Genomic DNA, 16,911 nt, shown 5'->3' on the forward strand with positions numbered 1-16,911 from the left:
GAGCCTGCTGAAAACTTCCTGTCCTGTCAAGAAGAGTATTAGTCTTAAAAAAAAAAACAGTGGCCAGTGTGAAAATTGAAAGATTACTATTTTTTTTTTCAATAAACACTATATGGACTGTACTGGATGAAAAGTCTTTCAAAAATTACCGTAAATCCAAACCCATTTAAAAGATACATGTAACACAAAAACCTGATTTAAATAGGTAATTTTCTGATGACATATCCCCTTTAAATAAAATGTATTCATTGAACAAAGCTTTACTTACAAATGCAAATGAAATTAAATGTTTCCACTATTTCATAGGCCATCAAAATGTGGGATAGAGCAATCACACTTATCAAGAGAAGAGAGAAGATCTTAGCTGAGCTGGAGACGTTTGAGACAGCGGCATCTGATCCTAACAGATTCTTCAACAAAGGTAAGCTTCATGGAACGTGGTGTAATACATGGTTATAGAAGCCCTCCCATGAAGATTTTATTAATAAACCTGTGTATAATATATCCATATGGTGTAGTATGAATGCATTAATATACTCCCCTCCCGCCACCTTCTCCGGGATCCAGCCCCGTTCTGCTCCTCTTCTGAATGACTCCAGAGCCACAGTCGCACCATTCACAGCGGATTGTTTGTTTCCTGGTGGCAAGCTAGTAGAAGGGAACCCTACAATCATTGGCTACATTTCCCTGTAGCTTAGTGAAGTATTATATAGATATTATTCTTCATTTAGGGTATGAAGGAACATCCATGGCAAGAATGGAAGAGAGTCGGAAAAGGAAACAGCTACACAAGCAAATGGCAGATATAGAACCTGAGACCTATAAGGTATTACACATTATAAAGAAGAAGTTTAATGACACAGTCAGCTACAAGGTGAGTTTTCTACACATACAGTGGGTGCGGAAAGTATTGGGACCCTTTAAATTTTTCACTCTTTGTTTCATTGCAGCCATTTGGTAAATTCAAAAAAGTTCATTTTTTCTCATTAATGTACACTCTGCACTCCACCTTGACTGAAAAAAGAGAAATGTAGAAATTTTTGCATATTTAGTAAAAAAGAAAAACTGTAATATCACAGTATGCGATATTCACCTGCCCCCGTTCCACCGCCGGGCGCCACTGTGTCTTCCGGGTCTCTGCTGTGACGTTCAGGCAGGGGACACGCACTAACCACGTCATCGCACCCTCTGACCTGAACGTCACAGCCAGAGGACACGGAAGACACTCCGGTGCCCGGCGGTAGAACGGGGACAGGTGAATATCGCATACTCACCCTCCCCGTCATACTCGCCCCATCCTGGCACATCCCTGCTTCTCCGTCGGAGATTGCGGTATGCATTTAGTGCATACGCATACCGCGATCTCCTGGGCTGCGTCACTCTGTGGGGTCCAGACTGCGCCGGCGCTTGCCCTTGCACAGTCTCTATAGGCTTCGGACAGAGTGACGCTTCCAGCGTTATATTATAGATAGTACATGTAGCTTTTCAATTGTGACGGTTGATAATGTAAGCTAATGGCAAATTATCTGAATGGTTCCAAATTATGAGGCATTGTAGGTTTTCAGTCATTACACAAATTTTGCCTTTTTAGAAAAGATGAAGATACAACTACAGCTGGCCACATACGTTCGATAACTGTCAGCAATTCATCAGCAGTCAGCTCCCTCTACCGACTCCTCCATATACATAAGAGCTCAGCCGAGATTCCCACTGGTACACTCATTTGGCAGCAGCTTATCCCACTAAATAAAAAGGATCATCTGTTAAAATTCGAACAAACTTGTCCTCTCCCATGTTGTCATGTGTCGGGGGGAAAGTAGGCAGGCAATGCACATTAGGCCATGTTCACATGTTCAGTATTTAGTCAGTGTTTTACCTCAGGATGTGTAAGCCAAAACCAGGAGTTGGGTGATAAATACAGACTTGATGACGTGTTTCTATTATACTCTCCCTCTGTTTGTTCCTCTCCTGATTTTGGCTTGCACATACTGAGGTAAAATACTGACCAAATACTGATAGTGTGAACGTAGCCTTTGATGGTCTTCCAGTATAGTTGAAATAGGCGGGTTGAGCAGACATCCATCTAATGTGTATGGTCCCTTCAGTTACAAAAACGTATTACAGGCAGGGCTGACGTCGGGTCACAGACCAATTTGGATTAAAGTTTGAAAATATGGTTACATAGGTTTATATATTTTCTTGTGAACCTTTTATATTAGAGAGCTATGTGCAATTTGCCAGATTTACTTAATGTCTGTAAAAATTTGTTTTTCCTGTTTTCCGGCACAAATACATTAAGTTAGTAAAGTCTCTTAGCTCTTGTACTTAACAAATAATTTTTTTTGTATTACAGGGCAGACCATATGCTGAGAAGATGAAATGGGACAAAACAGAAATGCTCTATTGGTTGCAGCAAGATCGACGCAAAAACCTAATGGAAATGAATCTTAGAAAATCCCTGTGTAAAACTGGAATCTGAGACACTTAAAGGGAATCTATTGGTAGGATCAACCCTCCTAAATCATCTACATGGGCATGTAGGTCCTAAGAAGCTGAATAAAATAGTACCTTGATATCCACGATCTGATGTCTTATTCCAAAGAAATTCATTTATTTCTTAATATATAAATGAGCTGTTAAAGACACTGATGTGCATGAGAATCTGCCTCCAGAGCTTATTTTAAATGAAAGGGGGGCGTTACCGGTGTGAGACACGTAAATGACTGTGATTTAGGCCGGGGGACACACTATCGAATAACATGGCCGAGTGTTATGCTATAAAACATTGCATAGCACTCGGCCCACTGTTGTTCTATGGGGCAGATCAGCGATTATTTTCTCATGCCGATTTGGCATGAGAGAACAATCACAGCATGCTGCAATTGTCAGTGAGACTCTGCTCACTCGCACCCATACAAGTCTATGGGTGCTTGTGAAACATCGGACTGCACTCTGATGTCATCCAAGTGCAGTCCAATTTATACACAGAGACATTTAATGGAGAAATTACTTTCTCCAACTCATCCACACCTGTGCTGCGATTCTCTCATGCTAGAGGACCGGAGCACAGAGCACTGACACCCGGATCACCCTCGTAGCAGAGCAGGTGCAGAGTGTTATTAGCGTATCGCATCCCATGTTCTCCCATCGGATGTTAAGCGCTTGTGTGATTCCAGCTTTAAAATAAGCTCTGGAGGAAGATTATCAGGGAGATCTGTGTCCTGCCCATAGATCTTAACAGCTCAATGTGCATGTAGAAAAAAAAAAGTAGATTAATACATCAGATATCAAGATATCATGTTATTCAGTCTCCTATAACCTATATGTGATATAGACGGCTTATGAGGGTCGATCCTCCTGACAGATTCCCTTTAAAAGGGTATTTCCAGCTCAGACATCAATGTCATGTAGATATCAGTCCCACCCATGGAACCCTGCTCCTATCTTGATAACGGGCCTTGGTTTGATTCACTGTCAGTGGAAAAGTTGACATCCATGTGTGACTCTCTCCACTGAGTAAAATGAGAGTTCTGGAAACAGGCAAAAAAAAAAACAGATTTGACTATTTCTGGAAATCTGCTAGAAATGAATAGGAAGGGCCATATATGCACCTTTTACAACACATTGGTGCAAGAAGAGCCTTGTTTTTGAGCTGCTGTTTAGGATTCACATCTCTCCATGGCATAACCTGCAGATGAGCCTTGACTGGCTGAAGTGGGAATACCCCTTTAATAAAGTTGTATGTAAATATATTGAATTAGAATGCGTGAGTAATAAGATGGAATTGATACACAGTACGTAACTGTAAGGCTGTATGCACACGTTGCGGATTTTTCACCCTGCATTAACATCATGTTCATGTACCATGATAGTGGACAGTAGATACAAAGCGGAAGAACCAGCAGAGTATCAGCACTACGGTAACTTCTCCTGCATCGGTGGCTGTAATATGGTCTTACAGTACATATAGGACAAAATCCGTAACGAGAAAAAAACGAAATCTATTAATAAAATGCACTTTTATCTTAAGCAAGCCTTTCTCCTTCATATTTTACCTTCATAAAAACATTATAATGTTTGCACGTGCAGGACAAGTTTTAGTTTTAGAGTACACCATTTATTTTACCAATAATGTACTGAGCCACTAGACAAAACTTCTACATGGACTGAAATGGTGAAAAGATGCAATTGGGCCATTGGTTTTTGGCATTTTGTTTTCACAGTGTTCACTGTGCAGTAAAAATTACTTGGCAAGATGATTCTTACAGTCAATACAATTAGGATGATAACAGATTAAAAGGTATATGCACATGGCGCCTTTTAGAAACTGGCACACCGACCTTCACCCCGAAGCCTGTTTTCAACTTCCTGACCAGGCCATTTTTTTCAATTCTGACCACTGTCACTTTATGAGGTCATAACTCTGAAACGCTTCAATGGATCCTGGTGATTCTGAGATTGTTTTCTCGTGACATATTGTACTTTATGATAGTGGTAAAATTTCTTCGATATGACTTGCGTTTATTTGTGAAAAAAACGGAAATTTGGCGAAAATTTTGAAAAAATGTTCAATTTTTAAACTTTTAGTTTTTATGCCCTTAGAGAGTCATATCATACAAAATAGTTAATAAATAACATTACCCATATGTCTGCTTTACATTAGCACAATTTTGGAAACATAATTTCTTTCTCGCTTCATTGGGGGACACAAGTAACCATGGGTAACCATGCTGCTGTCGCTAGGAGGCTGACACTATGCAAATAAAGAAAGATAACTCCTCCTCGGCAGTATACACCCTCCGACAGGCACCAGGCAACTCAATTTTTGCTTAGTGTCTGTAGGAGGTGGACCTGGATCTAACACCAGATCTGCTTTATTTTTCCTTACATGGTTTTGTGTGTGTTATTAATCATTTCCCCTTTCTTTTTCAGATTTCTCTTCTGGGTAAGGCCTCTTTCACACTTCCGTCGTTTGGCCAACGTCGCAATGCGTCGTTTTGGAGAAAAAATGCATCCTGCAAAGTTGCCTGCAGAATGCGCTTTTTCTCCATAGACTTGCATTAGCGACGCATTGCGACGTATGGCCACATGTCGCGCAACGGATGCGTCGTGATTTTGCAGCCCGTCGTGACGAAAAAACGTTCAATTTAACGTTTTTTTCGTCCGTCGGAACTGCCACCTCCTCCCCTCCTCCCAGTCTGAAAACTGCATCCACTGCCCACGTTGTGCACTATTTGCACAACGTCCATCGGTACATCGGGCCGACGGTTTGCGACGGCCCCGTACCGACGGAAATGTGAAAGAGGCCTAACAGGGTGCCGTTTTTTCTCACCCTGTTTTCCCTTCATTATGCGACCCAGAGAGCAGTGTGGTATCATCCACATCACACCCTCTCTGACCCGCTGGGCAGGACTCTGTCCTTTGTCACCCTTATGGGCAGGGCCGGACTGGCCATTGGGCAATTCTGGCAAATGCCAGAAGGGCCTGTCTGGTCATGGGCTGCCTTGCCTGCTACATTGTTAACAGATTCGATGTTCTCAGGACACCCATACTGTTAACAGTTGTGATGGAGCACAAAGTTGCTGACTCCATCACTTACCCCAGCAGCCACGGGTATCATTAGAAATATTGGTCTTGTAGTAAATCTTTCTTTCCTCCATCCAGGGTAATATTAGTAATATATCCCATCTGGTTCTTTGTGACGGGGACAACATGGGCCTGTGTGATTTCAAATGCCAGGGCTGAATTTCAGCCCCAGTCCGTACCTGCTTATGGGTGTTTCAGGGTGACTATCTTGGTGGCCAGTCCTCGCCCTATCCCCTCCTCATCCCTCTCGGAGAGGGCTGAGAGGAAGACGGCGGTCACCTTCGGTGGCCTCCCCCCTTTTCAGGGGTTGACGCCGTCTTCTGCGCTGTGGCACTGCGTGGGAAGGAGGATCCCCTCTTCGAGGACCCTTTCTACTCCCCAAGGGCTCCCGACATGATCCTCGACTGGGACAAGATCAGGTACAGAGAAACTAATCCTTCCCCCCATCAGTCCGTCCTCGGTCAGTCCATCCTCGGTCAGTTACTGCCTTTTCATAGGAACTTAGCCTCTTTAAGCACAGCCTCCACAACGCTACCTTGTGTAGCGCTCTCCACAGTTTCAGGCGCTCCTTTTATGGGGACACGTTTGGGGGGACATAGCGGATGCTCCTTTATTTGAAATGCGTGCCTTTTCTTCCCTGCAGCGTGCGCTTCCCTGACGCTGCTTCCGGCGGGCTTCGCTCCGTGAGGCCACGCCCCCTTGCTTTTCGGCGCTCCCTCTCCGGATCTTCTCAGTGTTGGGCACATCTCTCCATGGAACCCAGCACTGCTATTGGTCATGCTCAGGTGGGCCACACCCCTCTATATCGCCGTCCTATCAGGTCGCAGGTTTCTATTTGCTCGACCACGCCCCTTCTCTGGCGCGCTCTCTGCACACGCATGGCACAGCATACCACGTCTTCCCGGCTAATTACCTCTGGCGCGTCGCCCTCCAGGACCTCTTCTAGGTGGGGGACACAGCTTTTCCTGCACCGCGCTGATCGCCAGGTCTGTTCGCTTTGCTATACTCCTTACCCGGCCGCTACTTCCCTAAGCAGCATTGTCTGCTGGCATTCTGCTTCTGGTATTTTTCACTCTCTACCTATGCCCAACCCCAAGGAGCCCCCGGCTATATTCCCATGGTGATTCACTACGCTTGTGCCCGCTGTAAGAAAAAGTGGGCTTCAGGCCAGCCGTCGCCTTTCTGTACTTCCTGCAGTCCTTCCATCATGTCCGTCTCTCAGGAGACCCCTAATGCTAGGGATGAGTGCATTCCCCCTCCCCCGGAGTGGGCTGTTGCGATGTCTCAGTCAGTCTCGGACTTGACTAAAGTATCTCAGTCCCTGGTTCAGGTACTAGAACGTATTCCACTGCTGACTACTGCCACCAGTGCTACGAACGCTTCACACAGCGATTCGCTCGCACCTGTCCAAGACCCTCATAGGGGCAGACCTGAGAAAAGACCCAGAAAGCGATTTCTGTCTAGTTCTTCATCCACTTCTCCGGACACAACTGCGTCAGCCAGAATACCCCTCTCTACCCGTTCCCCCTCTTTGCAGGCGGACGTTGGATCAGATGTATCTTCTCAGTCGGAATCTGACTCAGATGCAGATCAGACTTCCGAGACGCAGGATATGGTTGACAACCATTATTCAAACGCTTGAGCTTAAGGAGGAAGAGGCAGCTTCTCAGGACATCTCCGTTTCTTTCAAACGGATGAAGAGTCCTTCTAGAGTTTTTCCTTTTTCAAAAGGAATTTGACAACACTACATCTAGACACTGGGAACATCCCGGTAAACGCTTTCCGGGAAGGAAACGTCTGGACATTTTATACCCTTTTGATTCAGACCTTGTTAAAAAATGGTCCAAATCACCTAAGGTAGATCCGCCTGTGTCTAGATTATCCTCCCAGACAGTGCTGACCATTCCTGACGTGGCGTCTCTGAAGGACCCCAAGGACAGGCAAATTGAGGCTTTAACCAAATCGGCCTTTGAAGCTTCTGGCGCCTCCCTCTGTCCCAATTTCGCCTCTTCTTGGGTGGCGAAAGCGGTTTCGGATTGGGCCAAAACCCTACGCAGAGGCATTGTAGCTTCGGCTCCCACACAGGAGCTAGCGGATTTAGCAGATCAGATTTCACTTGCTGGGAAATACCTCTTGAATGCCTCTTTGGATGCGGCTGCTTGCTCCGCTAGGGCAAACAGCAACATTGTCACCATTCGCCATGTCCTTTTTGGTGCACAGCTAGAGCAAATGATTTCAGACGCCACTGGCGGTAAGAGCACTTCTCTGCCGCAATCTAAGCCTAGGTGTCCCTTCAATAGAAAGGGTCCACAATCCTTTCGCCCCTTCGTTTCATCAGGTGGTGCTTCTGAGCAAGACCAGCCCTCCTTTTAAAGGGAACGAAGGGAGCCTTCTTTCCGACCTACCCCTCACTGGAGAGCTAAAAGCCGCTCCTCCAAATGACGGGTCACCCCCTCCTGGAAATCTTTCCAGGGTCGGAGGCAGGCTTCTTCGCTTCACAGAGGTTATCGGTGGTCGACAATGCCTGGGTGAGGGAGATCATTACATCAGGCTACAAAATAGAATTTTCTTCGCCCCCAGGAGGACGTTTCTTCCTCTCTCATCCTCCCATCTCCCAGGGCTTCTCCAGGCTGTCGATTCCCTCCGCGCCTCTGGGGTAATTGTCCCAGTCCCTTCCAACCAGCGGTTTTCCAGTTTTTATCCGAATCTTTTCGTAGTTCTGATAAAAGACGGCTCTCTTCGCCCAATTTTGGATCTCAAACAGTTGAACCGCCACCTCCGGATTCGGCATTTCAAGATGGTCTCTGCGCTCGGTGATTGCTTCCATGGAATCGGGGGAATTTCTGTGCTCTGTGGACATTCGGGATGCTTACCTACACTTCCCGATTTGTGTTCAGCACCAAAGGTTCCTTTATTTCGCGATCCAGGACCAGCATTTCCAATTCACGGCCCTTCCATTCGGCCTGGCGTCCCCTCCCAGGGTCTTTAAGAAGGTAATGGCCATCCTTCGATCGAAAGGGATTCTTGTAATCCCCTACCTTGACAACCTCCTCGTAAAAGGTCCGTCTTGCCAGGACTGCGGTCAGAACCTCCAGATCACTCTGGACACGTTGACCCGCCTCGGTTGGATAATCAACGAACAGGAGTCCACCTTGATTCCGACCTAACGTCTAGAATGGGCATGGAATTCAACACCATTCAGGCCCAGGTCTTCTTGACAAGAGAGAAGTTCCTTTCTCTTCGGAGGGGCATCAAAGCCCTATAGCATCCTACTCCTCTACCTCTACAGCTCGGCATGAGGGTTCTGGGAAAGATGGTCGCTTCCATGGAAGCAGTCCCTTATGCTCAGTTCCATTCTCACCCTCTCCAACTGGCCCTTCTGTCCGTATGGGAAAGGAGTCCACTTTCCCTAGACCGCCCCATTCTCCTCCCTCTCAATGTGAGACAGTCTCACTTGGTGGACGCTCTCCACCTCCGTTCTGCGCGGGAGGTCTTTCTCCCTCTACGATAGCAGATAATCACCACCGACCCCAGTCTCCAGGGGTGGGGTTCGGTCTTTCTCCGCCTCACAGCCCACGGTCGCTGGACTGCTCAAGAGGCACATCTCCCGATCAATCTCTTGGAGATCAGGGCTATCTTCCCAGCCCTCCTCTGCTGGCAGTCCCTCTTCTCAGGAAAATCAGTCTGCATTCAGTCGGACAGCGCCACAGCTGTGGCTTACATAAACCACCAGGGAGGGTCTCGCAGCAAGCAGGTTATGAGGAAAGTGGCAAAAATTCTACAGTGGGCAGAGAACCACGTCCCCTCCATTTCAGCTGTTCACATCCCAAGGGTGGACAATTTGGAAGCCAACTTCCTCAGCCGTCAGGGGCTCATGTCAGGCGAGTGGGCTCTTCTCCCGTCTTCGACCAGATTTGTCAAAGGTGGGGCGTGCCAGACGTTGACCTCTTGGCCTCCCTAACAAACCACATGGTTCCCCAGTACGTATTCAGATCTCGGGATCCAATGGCCGTCGGCTGCGACGCCCTCGTGATCTCGTGGGCCCAGTTTCAGATGCCTATCTGTTCCCTCCTCTCCCCTTGCTTCCAAGGGTCGCCAAAAAGATAAAGTCAGAGGGAGTTTGTGTTCTCTTAGTAGCTCCAAATTGGCCCCGCAGGGCCTGGTATGCGGAGCTAGTGAACATGTTATCGGACATCCCCTGGAGACTTCCAGACTGTCTGGATCTTCTATCGCAGGGTCCCCTCTTCCACCCGAATTCTCGGTCTCTGAATTTAATAGTATGGCCGTTGAGGCCGCGGTCCTAAAGGATGCAGGTTTTTCGCAATGTGTCAAACAGACCATGATAAGGGCTAGGAAACCGGCATCTTCCTGTATCTACCATAGGTGTTGGAAGGCCTTTTTCCGATGGTGCAACGACAATAGTCTGTCTCCTATGGTTTTTTCCCTGCCTTCACTTCTTGGCTTTCTTCAGTCGGGTCTTGATTCGAACCTCTCTCTGAGCACGTTAAAGGGTCAAGTCTCAGCTCTGTCAATTCTTTTTCAAAGAGACCTAGCTTCCCTTCCCCAGGTGAGAACCTTCCTTCAGGGGGTTGCTCATATAGCACCTCCTTACCATCCTCCGGTTGATCCCTGGGACCTCAACCTTGTGCTCGGCGCCCTCCACTGCGCGCCTTTTGAACTAATTTGGGACATTTCTTTCCCGCTTCTTTCTTGGAAAGTAGCTTTCTTGGTCGCCATCACCTTGATCAGGAGAGTTTCTAAGTTGGCGGCGTTGTCCTGTTGTTCTCCCTTCTTGATCCTACACCAGGATAAAGTTGTCCTTCGGCCTGTTCCTTCCTTCCTGCCGAAGGTGGTTTCGGCTTTTCATATCAACGAAGACATCGTCCTTCCTTCGTTGTGCCCTTCTCCAGTTCATCCTTTGGACAAATCTCTCCACAATTTGGATGTGTTCAGGGCTATCCGAGTCTATCTTTCCAGAACTGCTGCTTTACGTCAGTCCGATCCTCTGTTTGTCGTCTCGAAGGGGCGTCGGAATGGGCTCCCCACCTCAAAATCCACAATTGCTCGGTGGATCCGTTCGGCGGTCCTGGAGGCATACCGTGTTCAAAACAAACAGCCTCCCCCGGGGGTGAGGGCTCACTCTACCCGGGCTGTGGGAGCTTCCTGGGCAGTTCGTCACCAAGCTTCAGCCTTGCAGGTTTGCAAGGCCGCAACGTGGTCCTCCATCCACACCTTTGTAAAATTCTACAAGGTGCACACTCAGGCTTCTGCGGATGCAGGCCTAGGTAGGAAGATACTGCAGGCGGCTGTGTCGCACCAGCCGACCTAACTCTCTTTCCATATTATCCCGCCCTTGGGACTGCTTTTGGACGTTGCATGGTTACCTGTGTCCCCCAATAAAGCGAGAAAGAAAGAAAGGGATTTTTGGTTCTTACCGTAAAATCTCTGTCTTGGAGCCTCCATTGGGGGACAGAGCACCCTCCCTTAATTTTGCACCGTGTTGGCCAACGGGCCATTGTTTTGGGTTGGTACATAGGTTGAGTTTGTTTATACTGGCTCTTACTACTGCTTTTGCACCAACTGAGTTGCCTGGTGCCTGTCGGAGGGTGTATACTGCCGGGGAGGAGTTATCTTTCTTTACTTGCATAGTGTCAGCCTCCTAGCGACAGCAGCATTCACCCATGGTTACCTGTGTCCCCCAATGAAGGCTCCAAGAAAGAGATTTTACGGTAAGAACCAAAAATCCCTCTTTTTGTTTTGTTAGGAAGTTATAAAGGCTAAAAGTTGACCAGCGATTTCTCATTTTTACAACAAAATTTGCAAAACCATTTTTTTTAGGGACTACCTCACACTTGAAGTGACTTTGAGGAGCCTATATGACAGAAAATGCCCAAAAGTGACACCTTTCTAAAAACTCCACCCCTCAAGACCACATTCAAGAAGTTTATTAACCTTTCAGGTGCTTCACAGGAATTTTTTTTTAAAAATTGGGGTCTAAGGGGTATCGTTTCTCCTTATGGAGAGTGACATACCATCTCTGGCTTGTCAAGGTAAGGAGGCTTATTCGCCGTGCAATGCTCCTCTGGGAAATATAATATGCAAATTGCCTCTTCTGAGAAAGAGAGGACTTAAACTCTATAGCGCCACCTGTTGGAAGTAGCGATCCTACAAGTCACAATCAACCCTTTAACGAGTCGTGCAATATGACTTAGGATAAAAGCCAAATCAATATCTCAATTTGCAGACATGGTGTTTCGGGCTGTTGGCTCTCGTCAGTGCGAAGCATGAGAACGGATTTGGCTAGGTGAGAGGCTCTGGACTGGGGTCTAAGGGGTATCGGCAATTTGCATATTATATTTCCCAGAGGAGCATTGCACGGCGAATAAGCCTTTTTACCTTGACAAGCCAGAGATGGTATGTCACTCTCCTTAAGGAGAAACGATACCCCTTAGACCCCAGTGCAGAGCCTCTCACCTAGCCAAATCAGTTCTCATGCTTCGCACTGACGAGAGCCAACAGCCCGAAACCTCCGTGTCTGCGAATTGAGATATTGATTTGGCTTTTATCCTAAGTCATATTGCACGACTCGTTAAAGGGGTGATTGTGACTTGTAGGATCGCTACTTCCAACAGGTGGCGCTATAGAGTTTAAGTCCTCTCTTTCTCAGAAGAGGCAATTTGCATTAAAAAAAATTGAACATTTAACTTTTTTTTCACAAAACTTTTACTTCAGATCCAATTTGTTTTATTTTACCAAGGGTAACAGGAGAAATTGGACCTGAAAAGTCGTTGTACAATTTATCCTGAGTACGCCGATACCCCATATGTGGGGGTAAACCACTGTTTGGGCACATGGCAGAGCTCGGAAGGGAAGGAGCGCCATTTGACTTTTCAATGCAAAATTTGCTGGAATTGAGATCGGACACCATGTCGCGTTTGGAGAGCCTCTGATGTGCCTAAGCAGCGGAAACCCCCCACAAGTGACACCATTTTGGAAAGTAGACCCCCTAAGGAACTAATCTAGATGTGTGGTGAGCACTTTGAACCCCCAAGTGCTTCACAGAAGTTTATAATGTAGAGCCGTAAAAAAAAAATCATTTTTTTTCACAAAAATGATTTTTTCGCCCCAACTTTTTTAGTTTCCCAAAGGTAACAGGAGAAATTGGACCCCAAAATTTGTTGTGCAATTTGTCCTAAGTACGCTGATACCCCATATGTGGGCATAAACCACTGTTTGGGCGCATGGCAGAGCTCGGAAGGGAAGTAGCGACGTTTGACTTTTCAATGAAACTTGGCTGGAATTGAGATCGGACACCATGTTTGGTTTGAAAACCCCCCGATGTGCCTAAAGAGTGTAAACCCCCACAAGTGACCCCAGTTTGGAAAGTAGACCCCCTAAGGAACTTATGTAGATGTGAGATGAGCATTTTTAACAACCAATTGTTTCACTAAAGTTTAGAATGTAGAGCCGTGAAAATTTAAAAAAATCATTTTTTTTCCACAAAATGATCTTTTAGCCCCCAAATTTTAATTTTCACAAGGGTAACAGGAGAAATTGGACTGCAAAAGTTGTTGTCCAATTTGTCCTAAGTACGCTGATACCCCATATGTGGGGGGAACCACTGTACGGCCGCACGGCGAAGCTCGGAAGGGAAGGAGTACCATTTTACTTTTTCAAAGCAGAATTGGCTGGAATTGAGATCGGATGCCATGTCGTGGTTGGAGAGCCCCTGATGTACCTAAACAGTGGAAACCCCCCCAATTCTAACTCCATCCCTAACCCCAATGTACCCCTAAGCCTAATCCCAACCATAATCCGAACACACCCCTAACCCTAATCCCAACCCTAACCCTGACCACACGCCTAACCCTAATACCAGCCCTAATCTCAACCCTAACCACACCCCTAACCCTGACACACCCCTAATCCCAACCCTAACCTCAACCGTAAACATAATCCAAACCTTAACTTTAGCCCCAAACCTAACTTTAGCCCCACCCCAACCCTAACTTTAGCCCTAACCATATCTTTAGCCCCAGCCCAAAGTTTAGCCCCAACCCTAACTTTAGCCCCAACCCTAACCCTATCGTTAGCCTTAACCCTAACGTTAGCCCGAACCCTAACCCTAATGGGAAAATGGAACTAAATACATTTTTTTTTTCCCTAAAGGGGTGGTAAAGGGGGGTTTGATTTACTATTTATAGCGGGTTTTTGTTTGGCAGCTGTCACACGCTAAGAGACGCTTTTTATTGCAAAAAATAGTTTTTGCATCACCACATTTTCAGAGCTATAAATTATCTATATTTTGGCCCACAGAGTCATGTGAGGTCTTGCTTTTGCGGAACGAGTTGACGTTTTTATTGGTACCATTTTCGGGCACATGACATTTTTTAATCGCTTTTTATTACGAATTTTGCGAGGCAGAATGAACAAAAACAAGCAATTCCTGAATTTCTTTTAGGGGGGCGTTTATACCATTCCGCATGTGGTAAAATTGATAAAGCAGCTTTGTTCTTCAGGTTTGTACGATTACAGTGATACCTCATTTATATCATTTTTTTATGTTTTGGCGCTTTTACACAATAAAACCCATTTTATATAAAAAATAATTGTTTTTGCATCGCTTTATTCTGAGAGCTATAACTTTTCTATTTTTCTGCTGATGACGCTGTATGGCAGCTTTTTTTTTGCGGGACAAAATGTCGTTTTCAGCGGTACCATGTTTATTTATATCCGTCTTTTTGATCACATTTTATTGCACTTTTTGTTCGGCAGTATGATGATAAAGCATTGTTTTTTTGCCTCGTTTTTTATTTACTTTTTTTGCGGTGTTCACTGAAAGGGTTAACTAGTGGGATAGTTTTATAGAGCAGGTCGTTATGGACGCGGCAATACATGAATAGATTTATTGGAAAAAAATTTTTTTTTCTTTATTTGGGGATTTTTTTTTTTATAGATTCTATTTTTTTTTTTAATTTTCTAACATTGTCCCAGGGTGGGACATGACTATATTACATCAGATCGCTGATCTGGCACTTTGCATAGCACTATGTCAGATAAGCTATCTGACAGTCAGTGCAGGAGGCTTTCCGGCGCTTGTTCTCTGCAGGCGCCGGGAAGCCACCTCACTTCAGGACCCGGAAGGAGCCCCGCGGCCATTTTGGATCCGGGGACTCCATGGAGTACACCGGAACAACGCAATCGCATCGCATTGTTCCGGTGGGATTGCGCAGGGAGCTCCCGTCCCTGCGCGATGACCCTCTGTCGCTGTCACTACTGACAGCGGCATCAGAGGGTTTAAATACCCACGATTGACACCCGCAGCTGACACCCGCACGCGATCGCTGCGGAGCTCACCCTGAGATCGCGCGATCGTGCCGCCGTACTAGTACTGTGGTTTGCGGGAACTCAGTTCCCGCAGAGCAGTACTAGTACGGCGCATGTCAGGAAGGGGTTAATAGCAACCTGTCACCAGAAAAAAAAACGCTATAAGGCTGCCGTCACACTAGCAGTATTTGGTCAGTATTTTACCTCCGTATTTCTCAGCCAAAACCAGGAGTGGGTGATAAATGCAGAAGTGGTGCATATGTTTCTATTATACTTTTCCTCTAATTGTTCCACTCCTGGTTTTGGCTTACAAATACTGAGGTAAAATACTGACCAAATACTGCTAGTGTGACGGCAGCCTTAGGCTATGTGCACATGTTCAGGAATTCATGCAGAAAATTCCTGTGGAAATCCGGACATTTCTGCCAGATTTCCGCATGAAATCCGCATGCGTTTTTTTGCGCGTTCGACGCGATTTTGACGCTTTTTTTGCGCGTTTTTTCCCGGACCTTTCCCAATGCATTAGACAGTGGGAAATCCGCGAAAAAAAACGCAAAATTAATGAACAGGTTCATTATTTTTCTGCAATGCGTTTTTCATGCGGAAAAACGCACATCATGTGCACAGAAATTGCGGATTCCATTATAAATGATGGGATGCTTAACCCCTTAATCCCATATGACGTACTATCCCGTCCAGGTGACCTGGGACTTAATTCCCATGGACGGGATAGTACGTCATATGCGATCGGCCGCGCTCACGGGGGGAGCGCGGCCGATCGCGGCCGGGTGTCAGCTGCCTATCGCAGCTGACATCCGGCACTATGTGCCAGGAGCGGTCACGGACCGCTCCCGGCACATTAACCCCCGGCACACCGCGATCAAAGATGATCGCGGTGTGCCGGCGGTGCAGGGAAGCATCGCGCAGGGAGGGGGCTCCCTGCGGGCTTCCCTGAGACGATCGGTACACGGTGATGTGCTCACCGTGTACCGAGCATCTTCTCCCTGCAGTCCCCAGATCCAAAATGGCCGCCGGGCTGCATCCGGGTCCTGCAGGGAGCACTTCCGGGTCAGGATCAGGCTGCAGCTGCAGCTCTAATCCTGCCCGGCTGTATGTTAGATCACCGATCTAACAGAGTGCTGTGCACACTGTCAGATCGGTGATCTGTGATGTCCCCCCCTGGGACAAAGTGAAAAAGTAAAAAAAAAAATTTCCACACTTGTAAAAAAAAAAATAAAAAAAAAATTCCTAAATAAAGCAGAAAAAAAAAAATATTATTCCCATAAATACATTTCTTTACATAAAAAAAAAACAAAAAAACAATAAAAGTACACATATTTAGTATCGCCGCGTCCGTAACGACCCGACCTATAAAACTGGCCCACTAGTTAACCCCTTCAGTGAACACCGTAAGAAAAAAAAAAAAAAAACGAGCCAAAAAACAACGCTTTATTATCATAACGCTGAACAAAGAGTGGAATAACACGCGATCAAAAAGACGGATATAAATAACCATGGTACCTCTGAAAACGTCATCTTGTCCCGCAAAAAACGAGCCGCCATATAGCATCATAACCAAAAAAATAAAAAAGTTATAGTCCTCTGAATAAAGCGATGCCAAAATAATTATTTTTTCTATAAAATAGCTTTTATCGTATAAAAGCGCCAAAACATAAAAAAAATGATATAAATGAGGTGTCGCTGTAATCGTACTGACCCGAAGAATAAAACTGCTTCATCAATTTTACCAAACGCGGAACGGTATAAACGCCTCCCCCAAAAGAAATTCATGAATAGCTGGTTTTTGGTCATTCTGCCTCACAAAAAAATCGGAATAAAAAGCGATCAAAAACTGTCACGTGTCCGAAAATGTAACCGATAAAAACGTCAACTCGTCCCGCAAAAAACAAGACCTCACATGACTCTGTGGACCAAAATATGGAAAAATTATAGGTCTCAAAATGTGGAGACGCAAAAACTTTTTTGCTATAAAAAGCG

At 46.0% G+C, this 16,911-nt stretch overlaps 1 protein-coding gene across 2 annotated transcripts in view; it reads left to right on the forward strand.

The window, feature by feature from the left end:
* CCDC87 (coiled-coil domain containing 87) overlaps positions 1 to 4,029 on the forward strand; it is a 145,953-nt gene extending 141,924 nt beyond the window's left edge. Inside the window, exons 19-21 of one of the 2 annotated variants that reach the window (XM_069764311.1) lie at positions 307 to 421; positions 732 to 874; positions 2,354 to 4,029. In XM_069764311.1, coding sequence (XP_069620412.1) covers positions 307 to 421; positions 732 to 874; positions 2,354 to 2,479 — 384 coding nt within the window. In that variant the 3' untranslated portion in view covers positions 2,480 to 4,029. The remainder of the gene's footprint in view (positions 1 to 306; positions 422 to 731; positions 875 to 2,353) is intronic. The other variant, XM_069764310.1, reaches the window with a different exon arrangement.
* The last annotated feature ends 12,882 nt before the right edge of the window (positions 4,030 to 16,911 follow it).

Source organism: Ranitomeya imitator, chromosome 4 (assembly GCF_032444005.1).
Source record: "Ranitomeya imitator isolate aRanImi1 chromosome 4, aRanImi1.pri, whole genome shotgun sequence".
Classification (NCBI taxonomy): Eukaryota; Metazoa; Chordata; class Amphibia; order Anura; family Dendrobatidae; genus Ranitomeya; species Ranitomeya imitator.